General features: G+C 36.0%; 1 protein-coding gene across 2 annotated transcripts in view; it reads right to left on the reverse strand.

Annotated features, from left to right (window-relative positions):
- PRDM5 (PR/SET domain 5) overlaps positions 1-26356 on the reverse strand; it is a 61289-nt gene that overhangs the window by 29999 nt on the left and 4934 nt on the right. For both annotated transcript variants that reach the window (XM_008503258.2, XM_030450600.1), the window contains exons 3-10: positions 20083-20205; positions 16066-16249; positions 15167-15341; positions 13900-13992; positions 13491-13612; positions 11160-11239; positions 3976-4060; positions 2556-2713 (exon numbers count right to left, since the gene is read on the reverse strand). In XM_008503258.2, the coding sequence (XP_008501480.1) occupies positions 2556-2713; positions 3976-4060; positions 11160-11239; positions 13491-13612; positions 13900-13992; positions 15167-15341; positions 16066-16249; positions 20083-20205 (1020 nt within the window). The remainder of the gene's footprint in view (positions 1-2555; positions 2714-3975; positions 4061-11159; positions 11240-13490; positions 13613-13899; positions 13993-15166; positions 15342-16065; positions 16250-20082; positions 20206-26356) is intronic.

A 26356-nucleotide genomic window follows, 5' to 3' on the forward strand; every position in this document is an offset into this window, starting at 1 on the left:
AATCAAATGATCCCCACAAAGGAATCACAGAAACAGCAGTAAGTTTCAGTGTGTAACACAAAACACAAATCCAAAGGTACAAAATGCATATGTATCCTGTTTCTTATAAAGTGTTTACCTCTGCTGTAAAACCCAAAGAGCTTTTTCAAGCATGTTGTTATCAAACATGTAAGCATGTTTTCTGTTAAATGCTGTGGATTTAAGTGTTTTTAACTACCATCATTCTTACTGCAGGTTTCTAAGGTCCCTGCTATTAGCACAGGAACTGCACCCTGGAACTCAAAAAAAAAAGCACTGTGAAATTAATCAGAGACAAACATTTCTTCCTCCAAAAGAAAATGAAACTCAGGAGGTCTTACAGCAATATATGCCTAAAGAATAAGTAAAAACCTGAACTCAAGAAATACACAGAAGCATGATATACAGTGAAAGCTTAAATTGCTAGTTACTGGATTGACATTCCTGTGAACAAGCAGAACTATCATCTTCTTCCCCTAGTTGTACTGCAGCTCTCCCAAAATCATGGGTATTTTGGCATCCCAAACTCCCTTGACACGCTTGACTCACACCTTACACTTAGTTTTGTGTGTACACACCCATATTCTCCTCTCCCTTATCTGTTACTCCTCCTTCTTTACACTGTTGTCTCAATGGAGACATGTCTAAAAAAATCAATTCAGGATACCTGTGTCAGCCTCCTACCTCTCATGCTCATCTCTTCAGTTAGTAAGTGAAATTAAGAGCCCTAAATGTGGATGCGTGAATATTCACACCATTGGGGTAAACTTCACGTAAACACTGGAATAAGCTTCTCTCAGCTTCTTACAGAGGACAGGGTTGACTTACAGCCAGTAGTATGTGCAAACAGGTGCAGGTAATAAGTTTTCCAACGTGTTTTAGAAATTATGGGAGAATTAAATACTCACTAAATTTGTCTAAATATTTCCCTATTACGTAGAGCCTCTTATCCTTGCCTATGCTTATGGTGCTCCTGCTTTAAATGCAGAATTGGGTCAAAGTGTTTTCTCACTCTTACTTAATCTTCAAGTCCATTTTCAGCCCAAACTTCCTACCAATCATCATCTACAAATTAACAAAACAACACATGTAAAAAGTATTCATTTATGATACCCAAGTATCTTTTCAGGTAGCATTTTATACATGTTTTCTTAAAATAAATCCAGTATGTGAGATTCTGCCCCATTTTCTTAATCAAGTCTGAAACATAAGATATAATCACAGCATATATGAGAGCTAATCTTGTCCTTCAGCAGGCTTCTGCATGCTGTTTTAGACAGTCATCACCATTTCATCTGGAGAGAGTCATTATTATTACTCTAATATGATTTATGGCAGAAAGAGCAGGAGATAATGCAAAGATCCTGTGCCAAATTCCCAGATGGCATATTAGATGAGCCAAACTGCAGAAGACTTGTAAGCATGGGTATATCAGTTTCATTGAAAGGGGAGAGAGAGGGACAGGGGTTTTTTTAAACAGTAAAGAAAAAAGAGCTCCAAAAAAAAGAAAATTTAAAGAAAGAGAGTTCAAAACCTGGGCAAAGAAAGAGAGAGATAATTTGTTTTCCCTTTTTCTACAGTCTTTTAATACTGAAATAGCTGTCATGGATATAGCCTTGCAATTAAAAATGCAACTCCAGGTTAAAAATCATGGAACCATAGAACATCAAGGGTTGGGAAGAGACTTCTGAAGATTGAGTCCAAGCCCCTTGCCATAGCAGGACCAAATCCAGGGCAGGTAACTCAGAAATGCACCTAGACATGTCTTGAAATTCTCCTGAGAAGGAGATTCCACAACCTTTTTGGGGAGCTTGTTCCAGGGCACTGTAGCCCTTACATTAAAGAAATTCTTCCTCATGTTAAGGTGGAACTTCCTGTGCTTTATCATGAATTCATTGTCTTTCACCCTATCACAGGACACAAGTGAGAAGAGGTTGAATAATGGCAGGCATCACCAAATTTAAGCGTAGTAGACTTGAGCTTCAACCAACTGAAGCAGAGCATCCTTTCATGAGCCTAGTTTTCAGGGAAAATTTCTTCTGATATTGTTATGTGTGAATGCTCCTCAGTGCAAAGCCAATTTAGCTTGAAAGCATCTGCTGATAAGACAATGACTGCAAAAAGATTACACGTACTTTTATTCAAATATGGCATTAAAAAAACCTAAAAATTGGAGACATTTTGGTCACATTTTTAACTTGATAACCTAATACTTAAAAAAACACTAAAAAAAAAAAAAGAAAAAAAAAAACCAAACAGAAAAGTCAGCTTGGGGGGTTATTTGATTCTTTTAACCAAGCAACTCCGAGTTCTTTTTGCTTGTTTAATTTTTTTTTTGGTTTTGTTTTTTACCCAAATTCATTTAGCAGTTCGATACTTTGGATATAACAAAGAACACTAAAAAAATACATTCTCCAATACTTTAATCCCATGTTTATAAGCATGCCAGAGCTTAATGACGAACCACTTAAAAGAAAAAAAAAATCTGCAAAAGTGAGGCTGGCAGACCTGTAAACAACAACAGCAGAGTGCTTTACCTTCTTGTGATTCTTGTAAACATTTCTGTGAGCAAATCCCTTTCCACAAAGCTTGCATTTATAAGGTTTATCTTCACTGTGTATTATTTTGTGTGCAGTCACTTGATCAAGTCGTTTGAAGGACTTATTGCAAACCTCGCAGGTGTAGGGGCGTTTTTCTGCAGAAAATGAGTGGGGGACATTTAATCTCCTATTTATACAGGGGGAGAAGATGAAAGGCAGAGACAGTCATCTCCTCAGAGAGATTTTTGCAATTAAGTCAACCCAATTAAGATTAAACCAATTAGAAAGACATCTAATGCCCTTTATGTTAGACAGTTAAGTCACTTCACAAAAGATGAGCCATGGTGCATCTCAAGAAATTGGCACATTCTTTGCAATAATCATTGCTAAAACTAAATTGTGATTAATTAGCTTAAATCAAAAGAGACTTACTTCAAAGAGGAAAAGTCTGTTTCCAGATTACAAATGGGAAAGAGGGCATGACAGTTTAAATGTTTTAAAAGCGTAATTAACAATATACATATTAGCTTCCAAAACCAAAAGGTCCTATCCAAAAAGCCTTTATGCTTCAACTGATGACTGCAACCTAACTACAGTAACACTCATACAAAAGTGTCAAAAGAAAGCCAGGAGCCTCTGAGATACAGATTATTTTACAAGAAATGAACTTTTGGTGTAGACTGATACCGAGAAAATAGTTCAGTTATAAGCCTGGGCAACTGTAAAAACCTGCATTTTTAAAATGCTAACGTATTTGATAGAACATTTGTGTTTCCATTGTGATGTGATGTTTCTAATCACTGGTGAAAGACAAACACTGGACTGCAGCGATCAGAAATCCTAGCAGAGCCAATTCGTGTCACACTGCCAGACCTATGGACAGGCTCCTCCTTGCTCACAGTAACCTGTTCTGGCCGAGGACAGGCACAATGAAAGTGTGGTCTATGAAATGTGTGGAGCATGAGCTGTGTAGCTCTGACGGGAAACTACGGACACCAGTCAACTACTATTTACATGCATACATGAATGACTTTGTCTTTTTATCACAGATCTGTCTGACAGCATACCCCATCTCCCATCCTATTCAACATGAAATTTCAACCACCAGTTTTTCACCTCCTCTATCAACCAGGTAGCAATCTTTTGCCTCATTCCAGACAGCATCTACTGCAGACTGCAAGAAAAAATAGCTTTACAAGGCAGCAACAGGAAGGTGACTATAGCATTACACTTTGATTTTTGAAAGGCTTAGAAAGGATAAGTTAGACAGTTTCTTTGGAACGTGAAAAGCGTTTGAACAGCTCAGGACGGCACAGAATTCATCAAGCTTTCTATAAGAAACAGACACAGGGAAAATTCAATACACATCAAATATATACACACATATATGTAGGCTTTTATTATTTTTATACACTACCTGAATGAGTGATCATATGGCGTTTTAGCTGGTTAGCTGAAATAAATTTCTTGTCACATTCCTGACACTCAAATATCTCGTGGACCTGCAAAATGAGCATTTAATAATTAAATGCATCTCAAACAAGATCACAAATCTTAAATATGTAGGAATTCTCTAACAGATTGTAACTATTTCTTAGCCAGTAGCTATACTAATATTCACAAATATTATGTAATTTGCCCCTTGCTAGTCCCTTTATGAACAATATCTCTCAAAAAAATAAGTATTCATAATTGCAGACAAAAAACTATCACCAGAAACACAGGTTATGGAAATTTAAACTATCAGATCCATTTAAGATATCATTATACCTACATTAATCCTCTATTCACAGCTAAACTATATCAGGTGCTCTCTTCTCCTGATGACCCCAGCCAAGAAGGGGAATGAGGAAAAGGAGAGGAGATCCATGGGTTGAAATGAAAACAGATTTCATGACATAGCAAAATTAATACTAACACCAACATAAGTATAAAGGGTTATACTCGGGCCAGCCCCTGGGAGCAGGAGGGGAAGGAGCCCCAGCAAGAGTAGCTCCCTATCCCCAGCATACCTTTCTCCTTTATGATGAGGGTGAGGTTTATGGTCTGGGATACACCTGGTAGTCAGCTTGGGGCAGCTGCCCTCACTTAAGCTCCCAGCTGACTGGAAATTGCCTTCATGGCTGGCCTGTTATTATGTCCCAGGGAAACCAGGACACAATATTACTAAAGCTTTAAAAATACAGATGCAGAATACCTTTGCAGAACATTTCTGTCTAGTTAATAAGATGTAAATACAAATTACACAGGAACTACTTAATAGCTTCTGTAAGAATTTTAAAAAACAAGTACTTTCAAACTTCTTCAGGATTGTTTGTCTTAAAAGCTTTCAGAGGCAAGATAGTGGAGGGGCTGCAGTGTCTCAAACTGCAAATGCAGAAAGCATCAGCAGGATTGTTGTCACAGCACATAGCATTATCAAGGATTAAATACTAGAAGAACTGAAGAGCCAGTTGAGAGCTGCAACTTGTGAAACTCAAGAAAAAAACAAAACAAAACCCTGTATTATTTATTGTATCCCAAAATCGTACATATAAACCATGAAACATACATATTTCTTTGCCTATCAAGATTACCATTCACCTTCAGCTCTGTATTGCATTTATTACCAGCAGCATACCCTCAACCTAGTTACAGTGCATTTCATCTTTTTGGAACCACAGCCCCAGACAGCAAAACTTCAGGGCAGAGATCACTTTTCATAAAGTTTTTTTGGGGAACTCTATAGACCTTCTGTAGGAGAATCTAGCAGCTAAAAATTACAAATAGTGAAACTCTGATACAACACTCAATGAAAAATATTTGAGGACAGCATAGTAAAGAAGATCAACTAAGACTTCCACTTCAAACAAACAAAGCCAGAGTTCCTGTTTAAGTATTCTGCCTCACCATATTTTTATGCTGCAACTCATAAAGGAACTTTAGAAGAAATTACAATGTTCTAATAATCTAAAAAGTGGCTGTTCCATTTCCTACAATCTCTGCAAACTTGCACACTTTGCAAAGTGATGCTTAATGAAAACCTCAGACAAAATCAGGTAGTAAACTCAAGCCAAGATCATTCCTTCTAAATATTCTGTTATTCAGACACATTTCAGACTAATTTCTGTGGCATGCACACATGAGCTAGTACTCCATCCCTTCCCAAAAGATTAAAAATTTTACTTAGGTTGTAGACTAAAGTTTACATAATTTTGCAAACTATCTGAATTCCCCCTCCATCATAATTATTTGGAATAACTTGTAAGGTATTTTTAAACATAACATTTAATATACTAGAACCTAGACTTTAATGCTTACAAATGTCTGATTTCAACTTAGGAGTGTTGTTTAATAAACAGTCTCATTGAATACATTTGTGTCAAAGCAGATACTTCTGTGCATGTGCATTAAAAAGCTACAGCTATCAAACCTATATTCTACAGCTGATATCCTTCAATCAATTCTTTAGAATCAGTTGGATTTATGTGTACATGCATTAAATATTGGTAGCTATCAAGCATATATTCTATAGCTTTAATCAGTTCTTTAGAAAAGTGAGCAATTACATGGCAATAGCATTAATAAAATATAGCATTTTTTAAATGAATAATGATATTCAAACAGATTTTAATTTTAAGAATACATGTCAAGTAACATGCTCTAGGAGTATACAAGCTGTAATACCACAGACAATAGTTCATGCAATGATTTATTTGTATAACAAAACTAGTCTCAGTCGGGGGCAGTAACAACTATCACCATAGACATCTGTTAAATTAAATTGAGAACATAAAATTATTTCATAGGTATTTCAAAAACTACACCTTCAGATAACAACTTCCTATGTGTTATATTAAACACCAACCATCTGAGCAACATTGAATCATAGAATCATAGAATTAGCCGGGTTGGAAGGGACCTCAGAGATCATCTAGTCCAACCCTTGACCCACCGGAGCAGTTGCTAGACCATGGCACTGAGTGCCACATCCAGTCTTTTTTTAAATGTCTCCAGGGATGGAGAATCTACCACCTCACCAGGCAGTCCATTCCATAGCCTAATCACCCTCTCCGTGAAGAAATTCTTTCTAATATCTAACCTAAACCTCCCCTGGCACAACTTAAGACTGTGTCCTCTTGTCTTGTTGAAGGTCGTCTGTGAAAAGAGTCCACTTCCCACCTCGCTACAGCCTCCTTTCAGGTAGTTGTAGACAGCAATGAGGTCTCCCCTGAGCCTCCTCTTCTTCAGGCTGAACAGCCCCAGCTCTCTCAGCCTCATCTCATAGGGCCTGTGCTCGAGTCTCTTCACCAGCCTGGTTGCCCTCCTTTGGACCTGTTCCAGGACCTCTACATCCTTCTTAAACTGAGGGGCCCAGAACTGGACACAGTACTCGAGGTGTGGCCTAACCAGCGCTGAGTACAGGGGAAGAATTGATATCTGCTCCGATGAATACATTCCTTCACTTACAGGTCTACCTTAAAATTTTAAAAAGGTGATTCAAAACAGATTTTGTGGGGGTGAAACTGAGCTAAAACTTTGAAGATACAAGTAATTCATGACCAGATTTTCCAAAAACTATTTGGAATTTCTATCTATCACTCTAAGAATTGAATGAAACTGTCTGATGGAAAGCAGAGCTTTGAGAGAACAATGAGATGACAATATTGCATCCAAATAAAATTGTTAAATGTTACTGTCAGTTTTAAAGTGGTGTTCAAAATTTGGTTCTCTCTGCCTTTCTATGGCTTTTGTAGAGACTGCGAAAGATAAAGATTTCTCCCACTCAAACAAAAAGGGGCAGAATAAAAAGCAACACAGATGACTGAAACTGGCAGGTGAAAAAAAAGGCAGAGAGGAAGTCACAGATTATGTTTAAGGGTGACCCTCCTCATCACAATTTTTCAGGGAGTGCAGCTCTACACTAAAAGTTAAGAAAGAATAAAGGTTTTATCATAAAAAATAAAACATTCTTATATCGAATGATTAGTAGGATACTTCTTGGTTCTGTCATTTTCTCTCCAGCAGACTGAGCTATACCATGCCTCTTGGAATATTACAGACTCATGTAAGAAATCCACTAAGACATACAGAAGGGCAATGACACAAAGTACTCTTACCAGCGAAGCACAAACCTATATTCATTCAGGCACTTGTTTTATGACCTTTTCCAAAGTCAAAACAAGTTTTACTCCCTTGCATTCAAAAGTGCCCTTAATCTTCTTTCTTAACAGGAGAATTAGCTGCTTTGCCATTGAAAACACCTGCCTACAACATGAGTCAGAAACTCATTCCATAGCTGTAGAGCCAGGAAGATACATACTCTGTCCCACTCTTCCTCTAAATACTGAAAGTATAGTACAATCAATTCTCCCTGCATCATCTAGGAAAATAAATAAGCAACAATGGTATTTTGTTTGAATCATTCTTTCCACTTGAAGAACAGAACAGCCTCAGTGGAGGGGCCTGGCAACCTGTGCTATTCACATTCATATGCTTACTTTCAAGTTTAAGTTCCTGTGAGAAATTAAAATCAAAAACATGAGACCTACATTCAAAGGTACAAAAGGAACCCTTTACCAAGAACATGCATCAATGAAGTCAATTCGCTTGCTTGCTCACTATTATCGCTGCTGAATGACTGAATTTTGCATTTACTTAAACCTCAAAACTTGGTATCAGAATATAGTTCAGATGGTGTTTCATTTGCTGTGGCAGTAGAGATCACAGATCTGCCAAAAGGTGATTTTACAATAAATTTCTTAATTTTATTACCCAGTCTTCTGGGAGCTCCTGGACAGCATTTCCTGAATTGTGTTTGCTCAGAGATAACTTTTATACTACCATATCACTTAGCAGCCCAAATTATGGACTACTATAAATATCAGATAGAATGATGTCATTTAACAACTGAAGGATAGGGCAAAAGAAAGCAGGTGGTAATAGAAAGAATGTAAAATAAAAACACACTGATCACCACTAAAAAGGTAGTAGTATTAGTGGATCAATATCAGAACTTGTTTAAGGTTTGTAGGAATCATGCAGAAGGCGAGCTGGATTATAGTAAGTAGTTTTGAAAATAAAATCAAAATTGTAGATGAGACTATTCTAGATAGACCTATAATCACTAAGACAAGATCAGAATCCAAAATTATTTCCATACACTGAATGAAGCTTGAAAACACTCAGTATTTAGCCATGGGAAATTAAATGCACAAATGCTACATGATAACCAACAGTTTACATTGCACCACTACAGAAAACATTATTTCCATACAAAATAGGAATTGATACTGCTGTCAGAAAGCTCTGTCACTCTGATATGTATTAATAGACATGCTGCTCTTTTTGTTTAGACAGCAGACTTTAAGAAGCACATAGGTGAAAAAGAGAATCGACAAGAAAAAGAGCTTACTAAAAGAAAAATTTTTTTTAAAAACAGATGGGTGAAGCAAGGTTGAGATAGCTGTGCTTGTACAGCCTAGGAATTGCAAATGGAGTTCATAACAACTTTGCAATTGCTACTTGTTATAAAGATGACAGTAGTGAATTTTTCTTAGCCTTCTCTCAGATAGGGAAAAGAGCAATTAACACAATTTGCAGTGAAGAAGATATAAGTAGGACATCAGAAAAACAAAACAACACAAAAACCAACAGTGACTGAAGAACATATTACAAAAAGTTGATGGCACTGAAGCTGAAAATCAAAATACAAAAGGTATCTATGGAGATAGCAGAATTTTCTTTAGTGGAACTTTTCAGGAGATGAGACAGCATATATCTAAGATGACTGAGATACATGCTTACTCCTCTCTACAAAATACAGTGGCTTAGAAAACCTCCTGAGGTCTATTCCAGCCCTGTATTTCATTGAATTGAATGAGATGAGCAGTGCCACCAAAAATTAGCATAGTATAAGCAACATTCTGGAAGACAAAAAGGGAGGACTAAGGGACAGAAGATGATTTCAGAAAAGATGGGGATTATTTTACACATTGAAGAAACAAACAATCTATAAGACACACAAAGCTAAAAATTATTTTAAATCAAAGACCTCACAAAAGCTAAAGATCTTAATTACTCTGTCTTCAGAGAATGAACAGATCTCTTTATCTCCCTTATATATCCACCCTCTGCACCTTCTTTCTCTGTGTCAGATTTTCTCTATCTGTTGTTTGGGTTACATTTTACCTTTACTTTTATTTCTTGACATTGACAGAGTATGGGTGAAAAAGAAAGGATCTCTTCTCCCTGTTTCACCTATTCTTCTCTTACTGTTTTTATATATATTTTTGGCAATGTTGGTAATGGATTTCCCCCTACCTTCTACAAAAACAGAATAATTCAGGTAAACAGAAGGCATGTGTCCTGCTTGCCATTTCCTTCACTGTCTGACGTAGGTATGTGAATCTAAATACCTGTTTTCTGGATGTCTTAAAAGAGGAGCCAATTGAGAAGAGGAAATAAGGAAGTTTTATGCACAAAATCTTCATGGTGATTCTTAAGATGAATGAGTGCTCAACTGGCCAACCATCAATGCAGCTTGAAAGCTTGCTAGCATGTGTCATAGCATCTGCACAATTACAACTACTGAAACAAACCAACCATTTTTTTTTAAAATGGACATATTAACATGATATTTTGCATATTCAGAGCCACCATAAGGTGCATTGATATGTAAAACAGTAATTACATGCAGTAATGAAGACCATCATTTGGTCTGAGGTATAATTAATTATAGCTCTATAAGACAAGAAACGCAGGGCATAGTAACACAAGCAAGAAGAAAAACAAACTAAAAAGGAGAGGCCCCACCATTCCCTTTGCAACAACATATTTTAATTGATATAATCTACATCCTCAATGGGCACATGTGATAACCAGGGCATTATTAAGACTTACAGTTAATCTGATAAACAGTACAATGTAGCTTCTTGTCAAAAAAGAACCTCCTGGGTTAGTGATTTATCAAATTAATCTTGCAGGGACTTCCTTTGGATAAAATGAATTCTGAATATCATATTCATAGTCCATCTCTATTTCTGTATGAACCCCCTTATTTCCAAAAGACGCTTTTCAAACTGTTAACCTGTCTTGTTCTGGTTATAAAAGATTACATGCATAAACAAAAAGACCTTAAAAATCTGCTTTTGAGGAAGAAAATTTTTTTACTACGGCATAACTAAATAACAAGTAACACCCTTACCAGTATGTCAAGAAGTACTAAGAATTGATTGCATTTTGTGCAAAAAACTGAAGGCTCATGAGCCTCTTTTATAGTCTGGATATATTCTACCTCTACATAACACACCTTTACATTTAGCTTAATGTTTAAGAATGCTGAAGAACAGCAGACAACTTTGACTTAGTTGGAATGCATATACAATACAAGCAGAAACATCTTTGTATTTGAGAAAAGATGCATTAAAACTTCAGGAAAATTTTTAGTTTAACAAATTGGGATTACAAAGCTTAAGGCCTGCAATAAAATAAATTGGTTTTGTAACCATGTAAGAGACTACCTAAAGGTTTATAGTACAGCAGCTTTCAAGTTACCTAAGCACCAGTCTCATGTCTTAGTGAAGTCAGAGCCTCCTGTGGGTTACCCTTCACCTTACTGACCTTTCGATGCTCTTGGAGATTTGCTGTTGAGGAACATTTCTTATTGCACACTGAACACAACAGCTTCTTCCTAGAATTTCCTGAAATAGAAACAAAACATCACCACCATCTTAAAAAGGAAGGGCTAAGAAAGAGTATGTGACTGCACGGGTCATTTGACTAAGATTTTTACATTTGTAAAAATATTCTTCAAAGTATTCCATATCAGGAGATCTCTGTGGGTGTCCAACAAACCACCTACTGCTGGAATGTACATCAAGAAAACTAGAATAGTAAAGAAATATAACCTTCAAACAAATGTTATCATACATCACCAAACCAATATGAAGAGCATAATTCACAACAAAGAACAATTCACAACAAAAAACCTTCTAACTGAACAGTTGATTCCTTACAGAAGTCAACACAGGAGTTAGTGCAGCAATGACAAAAAAAAACAAACCCTAAGTGAAGTTAAAAGCACCATTTCCCAATGTCCTTTTTTCAGAAAGCATTAAGCATTCCTCTACATAAAAGCAAGATATCATTAATGATCTTTAACTGAACAAGAAAGAAAATGTATTAGCATAATATTCTTAATTCAAATATCTAAAATGTAAATTACAAAACAAGCTGTAGGTCAGCTACCAGATACATCTTCCTTCCCATCTAACAGTTGTTTTTAAAAATGACAGGAGCATTTAATTTGGTTTATCTTTTATTTACCTTTTTGAAATTCATTTTAGTAATCCACAATGCTCCTTTATTATACGACAGAGCCTCCACAAACCTAATTCTTTATAATTGCATGCCCATGTATTAGGTATTTCCTAGTGCATGTAAAAAAATGTTCATATCACATTGAACAGTAAAAAGAATGGACACAGAATGAAAGAGGACTGCAATACTGCTTAGTCAAGCATTGAGGAAATACGGGTCATAAATCTAATCATAAGATGCCTTCCAGATCAAATTTTCAGACTCTCAGCATCCTAGATTTCCTATTCTTTCTGTTTTTAAAAAGATTCCCATTATGTTGATTCTTCTTACAATATACCGTGTCAATTGATTGCTTCAGTACTTACATTTGTAGTATAAAAAGGTACTTAACCTCCCATGTGCATTTGCTGTTATAAAACTTCTGACAAATATTTATATATACACTGATATATACATAAATACAAGAATACACTTGTTAATAGATTTGCATAACAGGCAACAGCCATAACAATCATTTCTACTTTCCCTTGCCTCAAGGTAACACAAGGCAAGAAGGAATTCTAGTCATAGGCCATTTTCCTTCCTGCACTAACACTGTCTCTGATTCTGAGTCCCTAGTGGTAAAATAAAAGCTCTGCTCCTTGTGCAGACAGAGCAAAAATATTCTCCAGGCATCTGCTCTCAATCATAACTGGAGTGATCATTCAAAAGAACGCTGGAATTTGTACACCACTGCATAAATGACCAAAGCTAAGCCTAAACATGACAATAGTCATGAATTAAAAGAATGGTTACTGCTACTGAAAAAAAAAGGAGATAATTTTTATAAGAATTAATACTGAAGGGTTTCTGTACACGGTATGAATTTGGCAGAAGAGAAAATTTTATTGTAATGAAAATCTTACAAAGCATCTCAGTGCTGCCATCACCAATTAAAGCATGTTTTCTTTCCACTCTGGTATTCTTCTGTCTCCACATACACTAAACTTCCACTGACACTGAGAGGGGATATACAGAGGGAGCAGAATGCCAGAACAGAGATCTGCATTCTGGACCCAGGCATAGTATTTTGCACTTTCATGAAAACAGAGTGAAGTTTGACTTAAAACTATTGATTCACAATGTACAGATACAAAAACTCTAGTCCTAACAGGACTAGTGGATTGCCTGTTTGGCTTCCTGCATAACAGAGGCAGTACAAGTTTTATGCAATACTTTCATCAAGCCTAATCATTTGTGAAGCATGTCTTCCAGAAAGACATCCCATTGTGTTCTAAAATTATCAAAAGATCAGGAACTCACCACTTCCTGTAGCAGTTTGTGCCAGTGGCTGACTTTCCTCAGCACTTAAATATTTTGCCTTACCTACTATTCACCCAGTTTAAATTTCCCCAGAATCCTCTATTACATTTTCTGCAGTAGACTAATGATTCATCTGGTATACAGTAATTTCTGTCGGAGGGAGGAGAAACAGTTACTCTTGCAATTAGCTACTTCTTCATTTGTTTTTTTTACACAAATGAATCCATTAAAAAGAAAACTAAAGACAACATTTACTCTGATTTGCAAATTTAAGGCTAGGAACATGTTAGAGGGTTTTTTTCCCCAAAGAAACATTAAACTCTGTCTTACCACTGTGAACATTTTCTTTATGTTTTTTCAGGGCATCCTTACTCTTGAACCTCTTCCCGCAGCTATCTGCTTTGCATATGAATCTGGCATCCCTTCTGCATGCCTCTTTGTGCTGTTCATAACTACATGGAATGACCAGTGAAACAAACAAACAAACAAACAAAAAAAACAAACCAAAGACATAAAGCAGTATCTACAGAAACCAGACACACATAAAGTACTCTGAGCTTAACACATGCTGTACTGCAGAGCTCCAAGGCCACCACATGCATTACTTACAGCAAGTAGGAATGAAAGCATTTGGCTCCTTTCACTTTTAGGATTCACATAAACTAACAAGCTTGAAAGCTAGCATGCAAAGGGAAGCCAGCAATGATATGACAGCAGTCCAGTAACTCAGACACAAAACCTCAATTCTGAGCTGAACGAAGTATTGCAAACAGAGCACTGAAAACTTCTTGTAGAGTCTCCTGGGCTGATATTCTCTGTACACTGAAGTACACTAAAGAAATAAGGAAAAGTAAAAGAAAAGAGTAAATAAATAAATAATAAACGCAGGGAACATACTACACCTTACACAGGCTTGCAGTAGCTAAAACATGTATTCAGCTCTACAAATCTTTAGGTAGGTGAGTAATCTATTTAATATGTGAAATTTTTAGGAATTTAGTGGGACTACTCAAATGCATGAAGAGCAAGAGTCAGGATCATACCCCTGTATCCTCAATCACAGATTAATCTTACTTTGCATGATGTAAAAATTTACTTAACTGGTTATATATAGCACAAATCCAGCTTCCGCTTAGAAGGAACAACTCTAAGTTGAAGAAAAATATTTAAGTGCCTCCACAAAATATTTGCTATGTAATTTTACTTCTTTCCAAAAAAGAGCACAGACCTCAGGTAGAGTTTTCAATTCTAGGAAAGTTCACATGATTCACATAACTTGATGAAAACTCAGTTTATTACAAAATTAGTCATCAGTGCATTCTATGAAATATGTCTGTTTCTTTCCCATAGGACAGTTAGATCAAATGTACTGTCCATAATCGCATAAGCATCCAATGCAGTATCTTTAATTAGATGCATTAAAAAGTAAATTTTTATTGCAAGCAAGAAGGTTTATAAACCATGACAAAACCATGTTTTTGTATGTTTTTGTACAAAAGTATAATTGAAAGGTATATGACTTTCATGACAAAAAAAATTACACTAGCAAGGACAGTAAAAATGTGGTCTTAAATCACTTCTTTAATCTATTTGGGTTTTTTTTTGCCGTCATCCAAATATTTAATTAAGCAAATGTGAAGCATTGTTCTTCACTTTTTGGTCCATCTAGAACACCAACTATTTTCTTCTAAATCTTACTTTAGTAGTATAACAGCACCCACACCTTAAAAATTATATCTCCTTAACTATTAATAGTCCACTGATGAAGACCAACAGTTTAGCACCAAACAACAGCTCTGATCTGGTCTACAGTGTATTATTTTAAAACACAAAAAGTAGCAACATACTTCCAATTCAAATTGAAATCTCCAAGAAATACAAGAAATAAAAATAATAACAGAATAAAGTAAAGGGTACGAGTACAAATAACTAAGCCAAAAGAAGTAAATGATTGAATTAAATTGATTTAAATGATCTCTGAAAAAAACAGTCTTGTTTCTACTCACTGTCTTTGTAAAGCTTGCTTAACAGGGAATTTCTTCCCACAGTTTCGACACTTAAATTCCTTCTCCTCACTGGGTTTTTGGTGCAAAGTCTGAAGATGTTCTGCTAGAATCTCCTGGCTGGCAAAACTGGATTCACAGTATGGGCACACATGGTCCTGTTTACAGGTGAGGAGATCTACATGATCGGAAACAAATAAAAAAAAAAAAAACAAAGGAATGGTTTCCAAGGAATATTTTGGTTGCAATAAGAGAAACCCTTTGCCAGAAATACATGATGCAAAATGGCCTAATGAAATTCACAGAAGACATTGTCTCTTAATGTATTATGGACAGCCTATCTTGAGTGGATGACCATCAGCATTATTGAAAATGGATGCGAAGTCTGAAGTTGGGTATGACTTCAGCTGTTAGATGAAATTACTCATCAACATTGTCCTTACTTCGGTAAAGATGCTGAGAATTCACCAGACAGCTCAGGTCACATAACTTCTCTTAGCCATCTTTCCTTAGGATTGGCTGAACTGTTCTATGGAAGGCTTTATTTCCCTCCTGTCTAACTAAGGTATAACCTAGCCCTGTTAGCAAATATTTTGCTTTCATAAGACTGTGTCAGATGAAATAACTCTATCTATAGCTGAAAAATTAATGGCAACCTCTCATGAAATCCATGTCCATCCACTCAGTCAGTAATTCACAGGAGTGGCTGCTTCTTACTAGGCAAAGTACCTCAACTCAAATCAAAATTAAAAAATGTAAAAATAATACAAGAGCTCAGACTAAACCTGGGGAGCCTTTTGGTTCCACAAGCTTACACAGTGCTCTCTGTCTTCTTTATTACTAATTTAAGCACTCAAATTATCCTACATACATCCTCTCAAGTTATCTTACGTATTGCTCACCTGCAGTTTTTTCACCTACTGGATGTACTTCTTTTTTGTTGCCACTCCCTTCATCTTCCTGGATAGCAGTTACTTCCTCCTCCTCCTCCTCTTCTTCTTCCATGTCACTGTCTAAGTACCCAATCAAAAGTTCTGTGTCTGTTTCAATATCTTCCACAGCTAGATAGAAAATATTTTCCCCTTCCTGTTGCAAACAGTAAGTCAAAGCAATGAGTAATTATGTGGGGGAAAAAAAAAAAAAAAAAAAAAAAAGTAAAATCTAGAGACAAATAAAGGGCTCTGAAAAAATATTAGCTCCCAACTATGGAAGGGCTGGCTCCATCCCTTGGGGAGCCTAACACTTCTTTCCCACTGTGGCTCCACAGATAAAACACCTCTGTACTGTGGTATTCTGGAAATATTCTGCTGACTCACCTTTGAGGCTTTTCCAATATGCATCATTGCTTAGAACAAGGTGTTATAATTCTCCTCTCCTGCCTCTTTTTTATATTCTACTTTGTTATATATATAGCATGTAATCATTCAGCTGCCTTAAGATTAGGTTTTGTTTTTTTTTTTTGTCATATCCTGTATTACCAATTCTTCTGGATTTTTAAATTAATTTAGCTACTTGTCCAGCAATGAAACCTTTCTTTTTTCATAGCCATATTAACTTTCAAGTAATGATAAAGAAGCTAAAACAACTTTATTGATGTAATTCATAACTCCATAATCCATAACATCATTTTATCATCTTGGTGGCAAACAGACAACTCTCAATTAAAATTAAAGGGTATTGTTAGTGGACATATTCCACTAATGTTTTGCCTGCTGATTTCATAAAATAAAGTTCTACTGCACCAAATGGCCCTAAACTTACTTACATTAAAGACAAAGATTGTGTGACTAAAATACTAGAGGATTTGTGTGCTGTATTGTTGTTTTTCTTAAAGGAATAGCAGAGTTTTGGGATTTGCATCTCAATCTGCTAAAGTGAGATCAAACCCTGCAAAGAAATAGGCACATATTCAGCTTTTTTCAACACTAGTACTTGTTCATGTTATTTGCAAATAGGCACTTATAAATACCTACACAGCTTCAGGGTTGCTCACATACAATGCACAAGCTACTTTGGCAGCTGATACTTTATGGTAGTTTTTAAAAAAAAAAAAAAAAAAAAAAAAACTGAGAAAAATTAGTACATTTTTGTTTATTTTTATAACTTTGCCTTCCCTATATTCTTCATAATTTTGTACATGCTGATCACGTTTATTCTGATTTTCCCTGTAAATATTCCAAATGTTTTTCTGTAGAAGCTTTTCTAGGACTAACATTCTTGATGCATTTTTTTCCTACTATAAGCAGGACAATGAACCTTTTGATAGATTTTGGTATAAATGAGAGACAAGGACATATGTAAAACATATAGAAATAATTGCATGGTGGGTGGTCATAGTAAATTAACCACTGACTTGTCAAAGCCATCAGGAAAAACATAACAAAGCAGTCATCCGGGCAGCACTGACAAGAGTTTTTGCCAAACAGATGAACTGTGAATGCTCTCTTATCCATTACTCAAAATTCAATTGTAGACACAATGCTGAGAGCTAGAGGTCTGAATCACGGATAACAACCTGGAGGTCAGTCCTTGAGGAAAGGTAGAGCATGAAGCTGTCCATAGAGACCTAAAACAGAAACAGCAACAAGGTCCAAGGAAACAACAGCAGCAGCAAAACTGAAGCCCTGTTTAGTCAGCAGTACGTGATGGAACCTCACAGGCTGGCACTCAGTAGAACTAGAGCTCTGGGGAGTGGGAGATGCAAGTCAAGTGAAGGCTAGCAGATAACCAGCTGGATTTCCTAACACAGTACACTGTTAACAGCAGCCTTCAACTACTGTGATGATGGCAGAAGGTGGAAGGAGCAGATAAACAGCAGAACAGAAAACAAAGTCTCACAACTGGGGCAGGAGGAGGGAGGCTGATCCCAGCTCTGCAGAGAAAGTAGAAGCAGCAATCTCACTGGGCAGCATTTGCTCAAGATCCAAATAATAAAATAGTCCCTCTGACGAGTAGGCCATTAAGGACAGGTTATCAACAGAGAAATGGAAATTATTTGTGTTGAGTCGCACTGAGTAAGAATAGAGGGGAAAGGGCAGGGAAAACAGCAGTAATGCATCTGTCACGTAACTACATGCCAGGGCTTTACTAGTATCCTTTTTCTACTTAGTAGTTTTAGAATGTTTGTTCCTGTTTAATTTCATCAGGAATGAACTTTGTTTTCTCAGTAAGGAAAAATACTTTTTTTTCTGTTTGGCTTTAAAATGCACTGGTTTTTAATTATTTTCTCAAGGATCTGCAGGCAAATCCTAGGAAAAAGTCATCTTATCAGCCTGATAAGGCTGAGGGGGAGACCTTATTGCTCTCTACAGCTACCTGGAAGGAGGCTGTGGTGGGGTGGGAGTTGGTCTCTTCTCCAATGTAACTGGTGATAGGATGAGAGGAAATGGACTCATATTGCACCAAGGGAGTTTCAGATTGGATATTAAGAAAAGTTTACTTATTGAAAGAGTAGTCAGGCACTGGAACAGGCTGCCCAGGGAAGGGGTGGAGTCAGCATCCCTGGAGGTCTTTAAAAAAAAAAACATTTAGACATTGTACTTGAGGACACAGTTGAATTCAGTGGTGGTGTTGGGCTGACAGTTGGATTTGATGATCTTAGAGGTCTTTTCCGACCTTAATGAGTGTGATTGTATGATGAAAATACATAATAATAATTTTTAAAATTGATGGTAAATGATACGCCTTTTCCTGTTTTTTTGTAAGGTTGGATTACATCAACAAATAGCCTCGTTTAGCCTGAAACAATACTTTGTAAAGTATACTTTTGAATGCAAAAGCTGAATGCAGCGAATGTCATTCTCCATTAATTCAACAGCTAATTCATCCAATGCAATGTTGGATTGGAAATTATTTGACTGTAAAAAAACTCAGATATTGAAATAATAAAAAATCATTATCTCCAAGAGGACAACAGCTGTAACTAGAAAAGTATCACCGTCTTTGTTGCCTTCTGCAAAGCTAAAGAATTAAAAAAATGAGATTAAATAGACTAAGACTCTTCATCTTGAGAAAACAGCTGTCAAATAAGAGGGAAATGATATAATATATGGTTCTATAAAATGAAGGGCGTCATAGGATAATTTGCATAAAGTAACTATTCACTGTTACAGAAGGACAAGGGAAACAAGTAGAATTAAGAAGTTTCTAGAAGTAAAAAAAATTAGAATCATGTCTCAACATCACATGTTGTTAAAAGAGTGGAAATCATTCCCACAGAATGCTGGAAATGACAAATATAAAAGTATAAAAATAAGTTGGATAAATTCAGATCCACAGACAAGACTAGAAAAAGATCTGTTTTCATTAACTTACCCTCCCTCAAGCACTGCCTGATCAACCTCTCAAATAATTAGATGTATCAATTTGCTGATTTCTACCAGAATATTTTAAGCACTGTGCTCGCTTTCATGACCTCTCACATTTTTGTATTTCATTTCAAACTATTACAGGAATGCATGATTCTGCTTTCCACACACCTAAGCCCATACCTGAGCTCTAAATTCTGACTCCTGATTAAGCCCAATTATGTTTTTAATTTCCACAATGAAAAGGCTGTTACATAGCAAGTTAACTACTCTGGAATTGATAATTTACTTATTACGCAAACTATTCACTTTAAGCCAGGAGAAATAGTTCATGTGAGCAACTAAGTGCAGTTCCCATTGCAGTGGATTAATATAAACCTTTCAAAGAGTATCAGATGCTGACGAAGAACCACTTTGTCTTTCATCCTGTCAATCTTATTTATGGTATAATAAGCAGAAGAGTTACCTTCTAAGAAGAAAAGTAGGAAAAGAAAAGTAGTTTGCTACTTTTCTGAGAACTTGCAATTTTTCTTCATGAGATAAAGACCAAAGAGGAGAATGAACTCATAAATCAGTAACTGGAAGCAAATTGTAGGAATCCACCAAATCTACCTGGATAGCAGCCAGGTTCTTCTGTTCCTGTGATGGAGCCTCATGGACAAAACGCAGCCAATTAGAATGGCGTGGATTGCTTGCATCCAGGATATAAAGGACTTCACCTTTACTCCCACGAACCTGAAACATATAAAAAGAAGTCATAATTAAAATTTTTTATCAAACACAAACAAACATGTAAAACACCAAGGTATGCTTGTGCACAGTAAATACATCTTGCATTCAACGAGTATCCTCTGAAATAGTCAGTATATTACTTATGGCTGTAAATTATTTAGGAGAGGAAACACATTCAGATTTTGTCAAGTAAATGAAGCCACTTGAAAGAAAGAATTCCACACTCCAGATATGTTATCTCTATATCAGGAACTTCTGGCTATCATTACAGATCCATAGAATTTCTATGACTGTGACAAAATTCCAGCTTACATTGAAAAAAATGAAAACATTGCTGGCAAAAAAAGGGGTTGCACAATCACCAGTTCTCAAAGATGCAGATACTCAACAGCTGTCCTGGTTCTTCCCTACTTGAGCAGGGAGGTTGGACCTCACTGCAGACATTTCTGCCAACCTCAGTCATTGTGTCACTCTTTTGACTATCACCTCAGGAAGTAATGCCTGCTTCTTGATGGAATTGTTGCTCAAATTTGGAACATGGGCAGAAGGAGAGCAATCAAACCATAAAAGCAAGCTCCAAATGTACAAAGAAATAAATGGTAATAGTGTGGTCACCTCCTGAAAAGCCACCTACCAATCAGAAGTGCTTCAGTGATTATACTGTAATAAATACCAAATTCTAAATGGGTAATCCACTCATCAGAACCTTTCTTTGAGTGAAAATGGCTAATATTGCAGATTAGCATCTTTGAGCAATTACAGACAAGCTAATACTTTGTGACTTTGTGACAAGCTACCAAAGCACAGGTCACAGACGCCTACCATGTAGGCTATACAGGTTTCCATCAGATCTTGAGTTGGAATGAGAAGCCATCAAGATTCTATTATAAAAACCGTATGTTACACTAGCTGTCCATTCTTCATTTGCTTGATCCTTAAATGACGTAAGAAGCATTTATATTCACTTCAGTGATACACAATCATCTCAGTTGTGTTTTCTTAGTCTCTGCCAATCCATAAAGAGATATCAAATAAAAGTAACACAGAAGGAAGCTCTTGATAAAAGAACACCTTAAATCCCTTAAAGCGATATTATATTTTCTACTGCTTTTCTCACCTCATGAAGAAATAATGCTGTATCAAATACACAGATGTGAGAAAGGAAATTCATGAAGAACAGTCAAAACATTGTATTTAACATGGACTAGACTTGAGACATGTACTGTGTAGCCTCAGTAATTTCCCCTCAAAACTGGCAGCTGCTCAAGCTATCACAGCATGTGATGTCAAGCTATTTATTTGTTCCTCAAGAAATTTTATTAAAGATTCTGCAATTTCCATCTCTAGACCACAGAATAGAACTCTGCATGTACATTTCTCAAACATGATGAAAAAAAAGCCTCCCCATACTGAATAAGGTTTCTTGGCTTTCATTATCTCCAAGAAACCTCTTTTACAAATATCCCCACACATATCCTTACCACTTACTCCATATAAGTCTCAGAAAACTTAAATGGATTCATTCTGCAACAAAGCTACCAGTCTGCTCCCAAGAAACTCCTTTCCACTCACCCAACCACTCCAGGGAGCTTCAGGATAACCTGTCTACCACAGTTACGCTGGCAGGAAATCATTGGGAAAATGAGGATGTCTTTTGGGAAGAGGAAATGAAAAATACTTTTGTATATCACAAACTGAAGTAGAAAATTGTTTAAGGAAGATTTTCTTAATGTATGTGCAAGCAAATTACTGCATTTCCCCAACACATCTGAAATGTTAGAATATTTTATAACTACAGGTCACTCAAAAGATTGTTATGGGTCTGAGTTTCCCACATAATTTTATGAAGTAGTATCAATTCCATAAAGCTAGTGAACATATTTGTATTTTGCAGTTGTGACCTTTCAACCTCTCATCTGTCTACATGAGTAATTCCATGTTTTACTGTTATTTTCCCAATTTCTATCCAGTTGGTATTACATGCATTTAGCAAAATCATCCAGTTATCTTGAGGCATGTTCCTTTAGATCTTCAGGCTGCATTGGTTAATGCAGAAAGAAATTTAAAATTATTTTAAGAGGACCAGAACTCAGGTACAAAATTAATTCTTATTATTTTTTTAATAACAAACAAACTAAAAATGCTTCTAAGTCATGAGATCACTGCTAAATAATAAAGAATCAGTCATCTTCATAGATTAACAGAGATCTAGAAGGGCTAAATGATAGGTCTACATGAAGAATCAATGAAAGAGCTAGAAAGATACTTCAAAAGCCTAGCCACCAGTAGATAATATCATACTACATTTTTTTGTTTAAAAGCAGGACCTTATCACTATTTCTTCTAAATATAGTAGTAAATCCACAAAAATTGAGTCTGTCTCCTGTAGTTCAGTAGACCACTCTGGTCTAGGACCCATTTACTACTGAGGCCCTTTCAGCCACTGAGACCAAGATGTTCTTATAGTTTCTGTAATCAATGGAGATAACTTGGAATTTCTTCTACAAGTAAGTGCTGTGACCAGGATTGCAGCCACCTTTGATTTCCCAGGCAAAAAAAATAAGTAACAATTTGTTTCATGCTTCTGTATAAGCAGGCTCTGCCATGAGCCAAAGGCTGATTCGAATTCATGCATGGCAAGGTATCTATTTCCATTTTACTACAACACCCTCAATATTTGGTCACTCACTACAATCAAACACCTAAAATGTATACGCATAGCCAAACCATGCATCAGACACCAGCACCTCAAATTGAGTCATCTAAGAATTATGTTCTTGTGAATAACCAAAAAGGTGTCACTGAGTTAATGCAGTCAAATGTCGTCACAGTAAGATGAAAACCCTGACCTTTACTGTTTTAACACAGGAGGCTTTACAGGACATCATTGAATTATTCCACATAAACCAATGCCGTGACACTAGACAAGTATTTGGAAAAAAAAGTGTCCTTATTCACTGAATAACCATATGAAACCCTACACAGGTCTAAACAAGGTTTAAGCTGTTTGTAATGCCCATCACAAAAGGCACTACTCCATCTGCTAGTCTTTTATGTGGCAATGAAATGATTTCCAGATTTTCAAAATACATCTAAAGTTGTCATGTATGCTACTTAAAAATGCTCACGAGCACAATTGCAAGTGTCTACCATGCACACCTGGCAAGAAAAGAAGTAGAAAAAAAAATTTCACTGAAAATAAGCAGATGGTTACCTTTGCTGAAGGCTGTAAACACACCATCTGCTTTCCGGAAACCATTTTCTAAACCTTCATAAATCTAAGAATCCATGTTCAGTCAAAAAATCATGAAAAGTACTCTTTTCTGCATAGCATTTTTTTTTTATTAGCTGAAAACATGATTTTTATTGTTATTAGTGTAAAATAGCTAGATGCTTCTGCATCCTCAGTTTCAGACCTTCATCACAGAGCTCACTGCTGAGTACAAAACTCACATTTCAACACCGCTGTAGAAAGTATTAAAATAATATTTATAAAGGAAACCTGCAGTAACAACTGTTGATTTGCTTACTCACTAAGGAGAACTGAAAGTCAGACAGCCATGTTGCACTTCTTTTCAACCAAAACTCCTGCTACTGCATGATGTTACTTGACTTTGTCAGAGACCAAATGGTTCAAAAAGCTCATTCCTCAACATCTGCTAACATTTTCTGGGCCTTTCACAACCAGGGATGAACTTTATTTTCACTGGAAAGATACCCACATCTCCTTAAGAAAATTACGTGTCATCTTCTATAAAAAGCTCAGATGACAATAGTAGCACTTCAGCCTATCAAGAAGTACTTTCTAACACGGTAAATAAATCACATAGCTGAATAGGTGAGGAGTAGATTCAGGATTAGATTCTTCTCATCACCAAAGATGAGAAGATAATTAAGGTGCCTATTCCAAAAATCATTGAAAATAAAACAAAATCATACACTTCACATGAATAAAGATTACCAAACCTTTAAAAGAGTTAGTTAATTACAGTTATCTAGATAAACAAACTGGTTAGAAAATGAATAAACAACTTTGGACACCTATGTAATGCAGTGGGCATTAATTTAATGAAATTTAAAATCTATGACAAACTTGCACCTGAGGGCATCAGTGTTTGACTGTTATGATCAGCAAAAGTTATTTTAAATGCAACTTCTGTAAGAATGCATCCAGATCCATTTGTCTAAGAAATGGGAAAAACAAACATTTTTTTAAAGTCAAACGAAGATTAATATAAGAACATTCAAAGCAAAATAATTAAGTACAAATACTGTCTGAGAAGTAATGACTGGAAAGGTAGATTTCATACAGAAAAAAATAGTCTACGTTGCTAAGGACTAGATTTCTAATAATACATTCATCTTGAGAACAAATAAAATTCTTCAAATCAAATTATTTCATCTTGAAACTCAAGACATAATTCTACGTAATGAGTTGTATGTGAAAAGTCTTCCTATGCCAGAACCACAGCTAATATATGACAGAAAAAGGTAAAAAAAAAAAAAAAAAAAAAAAAAAAACAAAGCAAAAAAACCCAAAACAAACCCCACAAAACAAACCCCACCACCACCACTAGCTTAAAGTGCTTGATTTCTCAGTCCTAACATTCAAGCTCTGGTCTGAAGCTGACTGCAGCCAATGGCAGATTTCTGCTGCCTTCAATAATTTTCAGGCAGGGTTATTTAACTGAAAGCAATTGTCTCTGCAAAAGTGAGTGTTCAATGGTATAAACTGAGTTCATTTCATTTCCCCATATAAATAAACACGAACATCAGCTTCCACTGGAAGACTGGCTTCTAGCATGTTTCTGTTCTTTTCTGTTTTAATATAGCACTGAAGAAAACTTAACCTTGAGAGACAGAAACCAAACCCGAAATATGTAACATTCAGCATTACACAGTGTGTTATCTGTCATCCAACCCTGACATTTCTTCATGTATCAAGAGTATTTGAAAAACTAAGTCTTCCAAGCCCACCCAGTTTTAACAATATGCCAGATACATCATCAAAAATACATGCTAGCCACAATCCAATACGAGTGAAATGAATAATACTTTCTCAATTAGGGGTGATAAAACAAACTTAACAGAAATACTGCCTTCGCAAAGGGACATCTGAGCCTCCAGAAACAAAAACTGCTGCAAATTTTAATACCTAAAGATTATTCCAATCTTGCCTTAAGGCACTTGCTCTTCCAGCAAATACATATAATTTAAAATTTCTGTGCCAAGTATACCAATGAAGTACAAGTCGGTACCAAGTACAGACCAATGAAGCAATATTTAATCAATGTGTTAGTGGGATACTAGGAATCAGAAAAAAACTCCCAATTCATCAACAGCAACTAGCTACATACTTAACTAGCAGAACATGCAAGTCAGTCTGAGAGATAACTATTTGAGGGTTGGAGGATAACAGGGAGGTGGCTTATGTTGGAAGAAGAAAAAGAAAGCACAGTGTCATTTCAACTTTTTCTTGGCTTACTATTATTACTCCTAACTACATGATTACTACAGATCTGGATTTTTTTTTCCCTTTCACATAATTTGTAAAACATTTCAGCATGTAATGCTTTCACAAAGATAACAGCGAGATCAATGATGCTCCTTGATTAAATGTAAAACTTTGATTTCTATAAAACCATGCAAGATAGAGGCTGACTAGTAGCTTGTTGCTATATTTAATTTAAACACAAACCCTCAGAACTTTATTTAACAAAATCACTGGACCAAATAAATTCTTTCTCCCATGTTTTCCCAAAGACCAAAAGAAAACATAACATGTATAATTCTGTTTCAATAGGATATCTCAGAGATGCCAGCTCACAATACTGGTCTCAGAGAAAAAGGAATAGCTTGATCAAAACAGACCACATCACAGACCATGACTCCAGACAGCTAGAAATGCATGTGGTAACCTTCCTCACAGAAAACTATTGCACAAAATTATAGCTCAGATCCCAGGCTTCACATACCAAGAAAAGAAACATTCCATCCATGTTCATTTTTACTTGACCTATAAAAAGTCTCTACTACTTGGCCTTATTGTCCTCTCTGAAAAAGCTTTTTTTTTTTTACAATCTGCCTTCAGATTGCATGTCTCCATCCAGTAGTCTCCAAATTAATTTAACCGATAAACCTTATTTAACAACCA

This window comes from Calypte anna, chromosome 4B (assembly GCF_003957555.1).
Source record: "Calypte anna isolate BGI_N300 chromosome 4B, bCalAnn1_v1.p, whole genome shotgun sequence".
Lineage (NCBI taxonomy): Eukaryota > Metazoa > Chordata > Aves > Apodiformes > Trochilidae > Calypte > Calypte anna.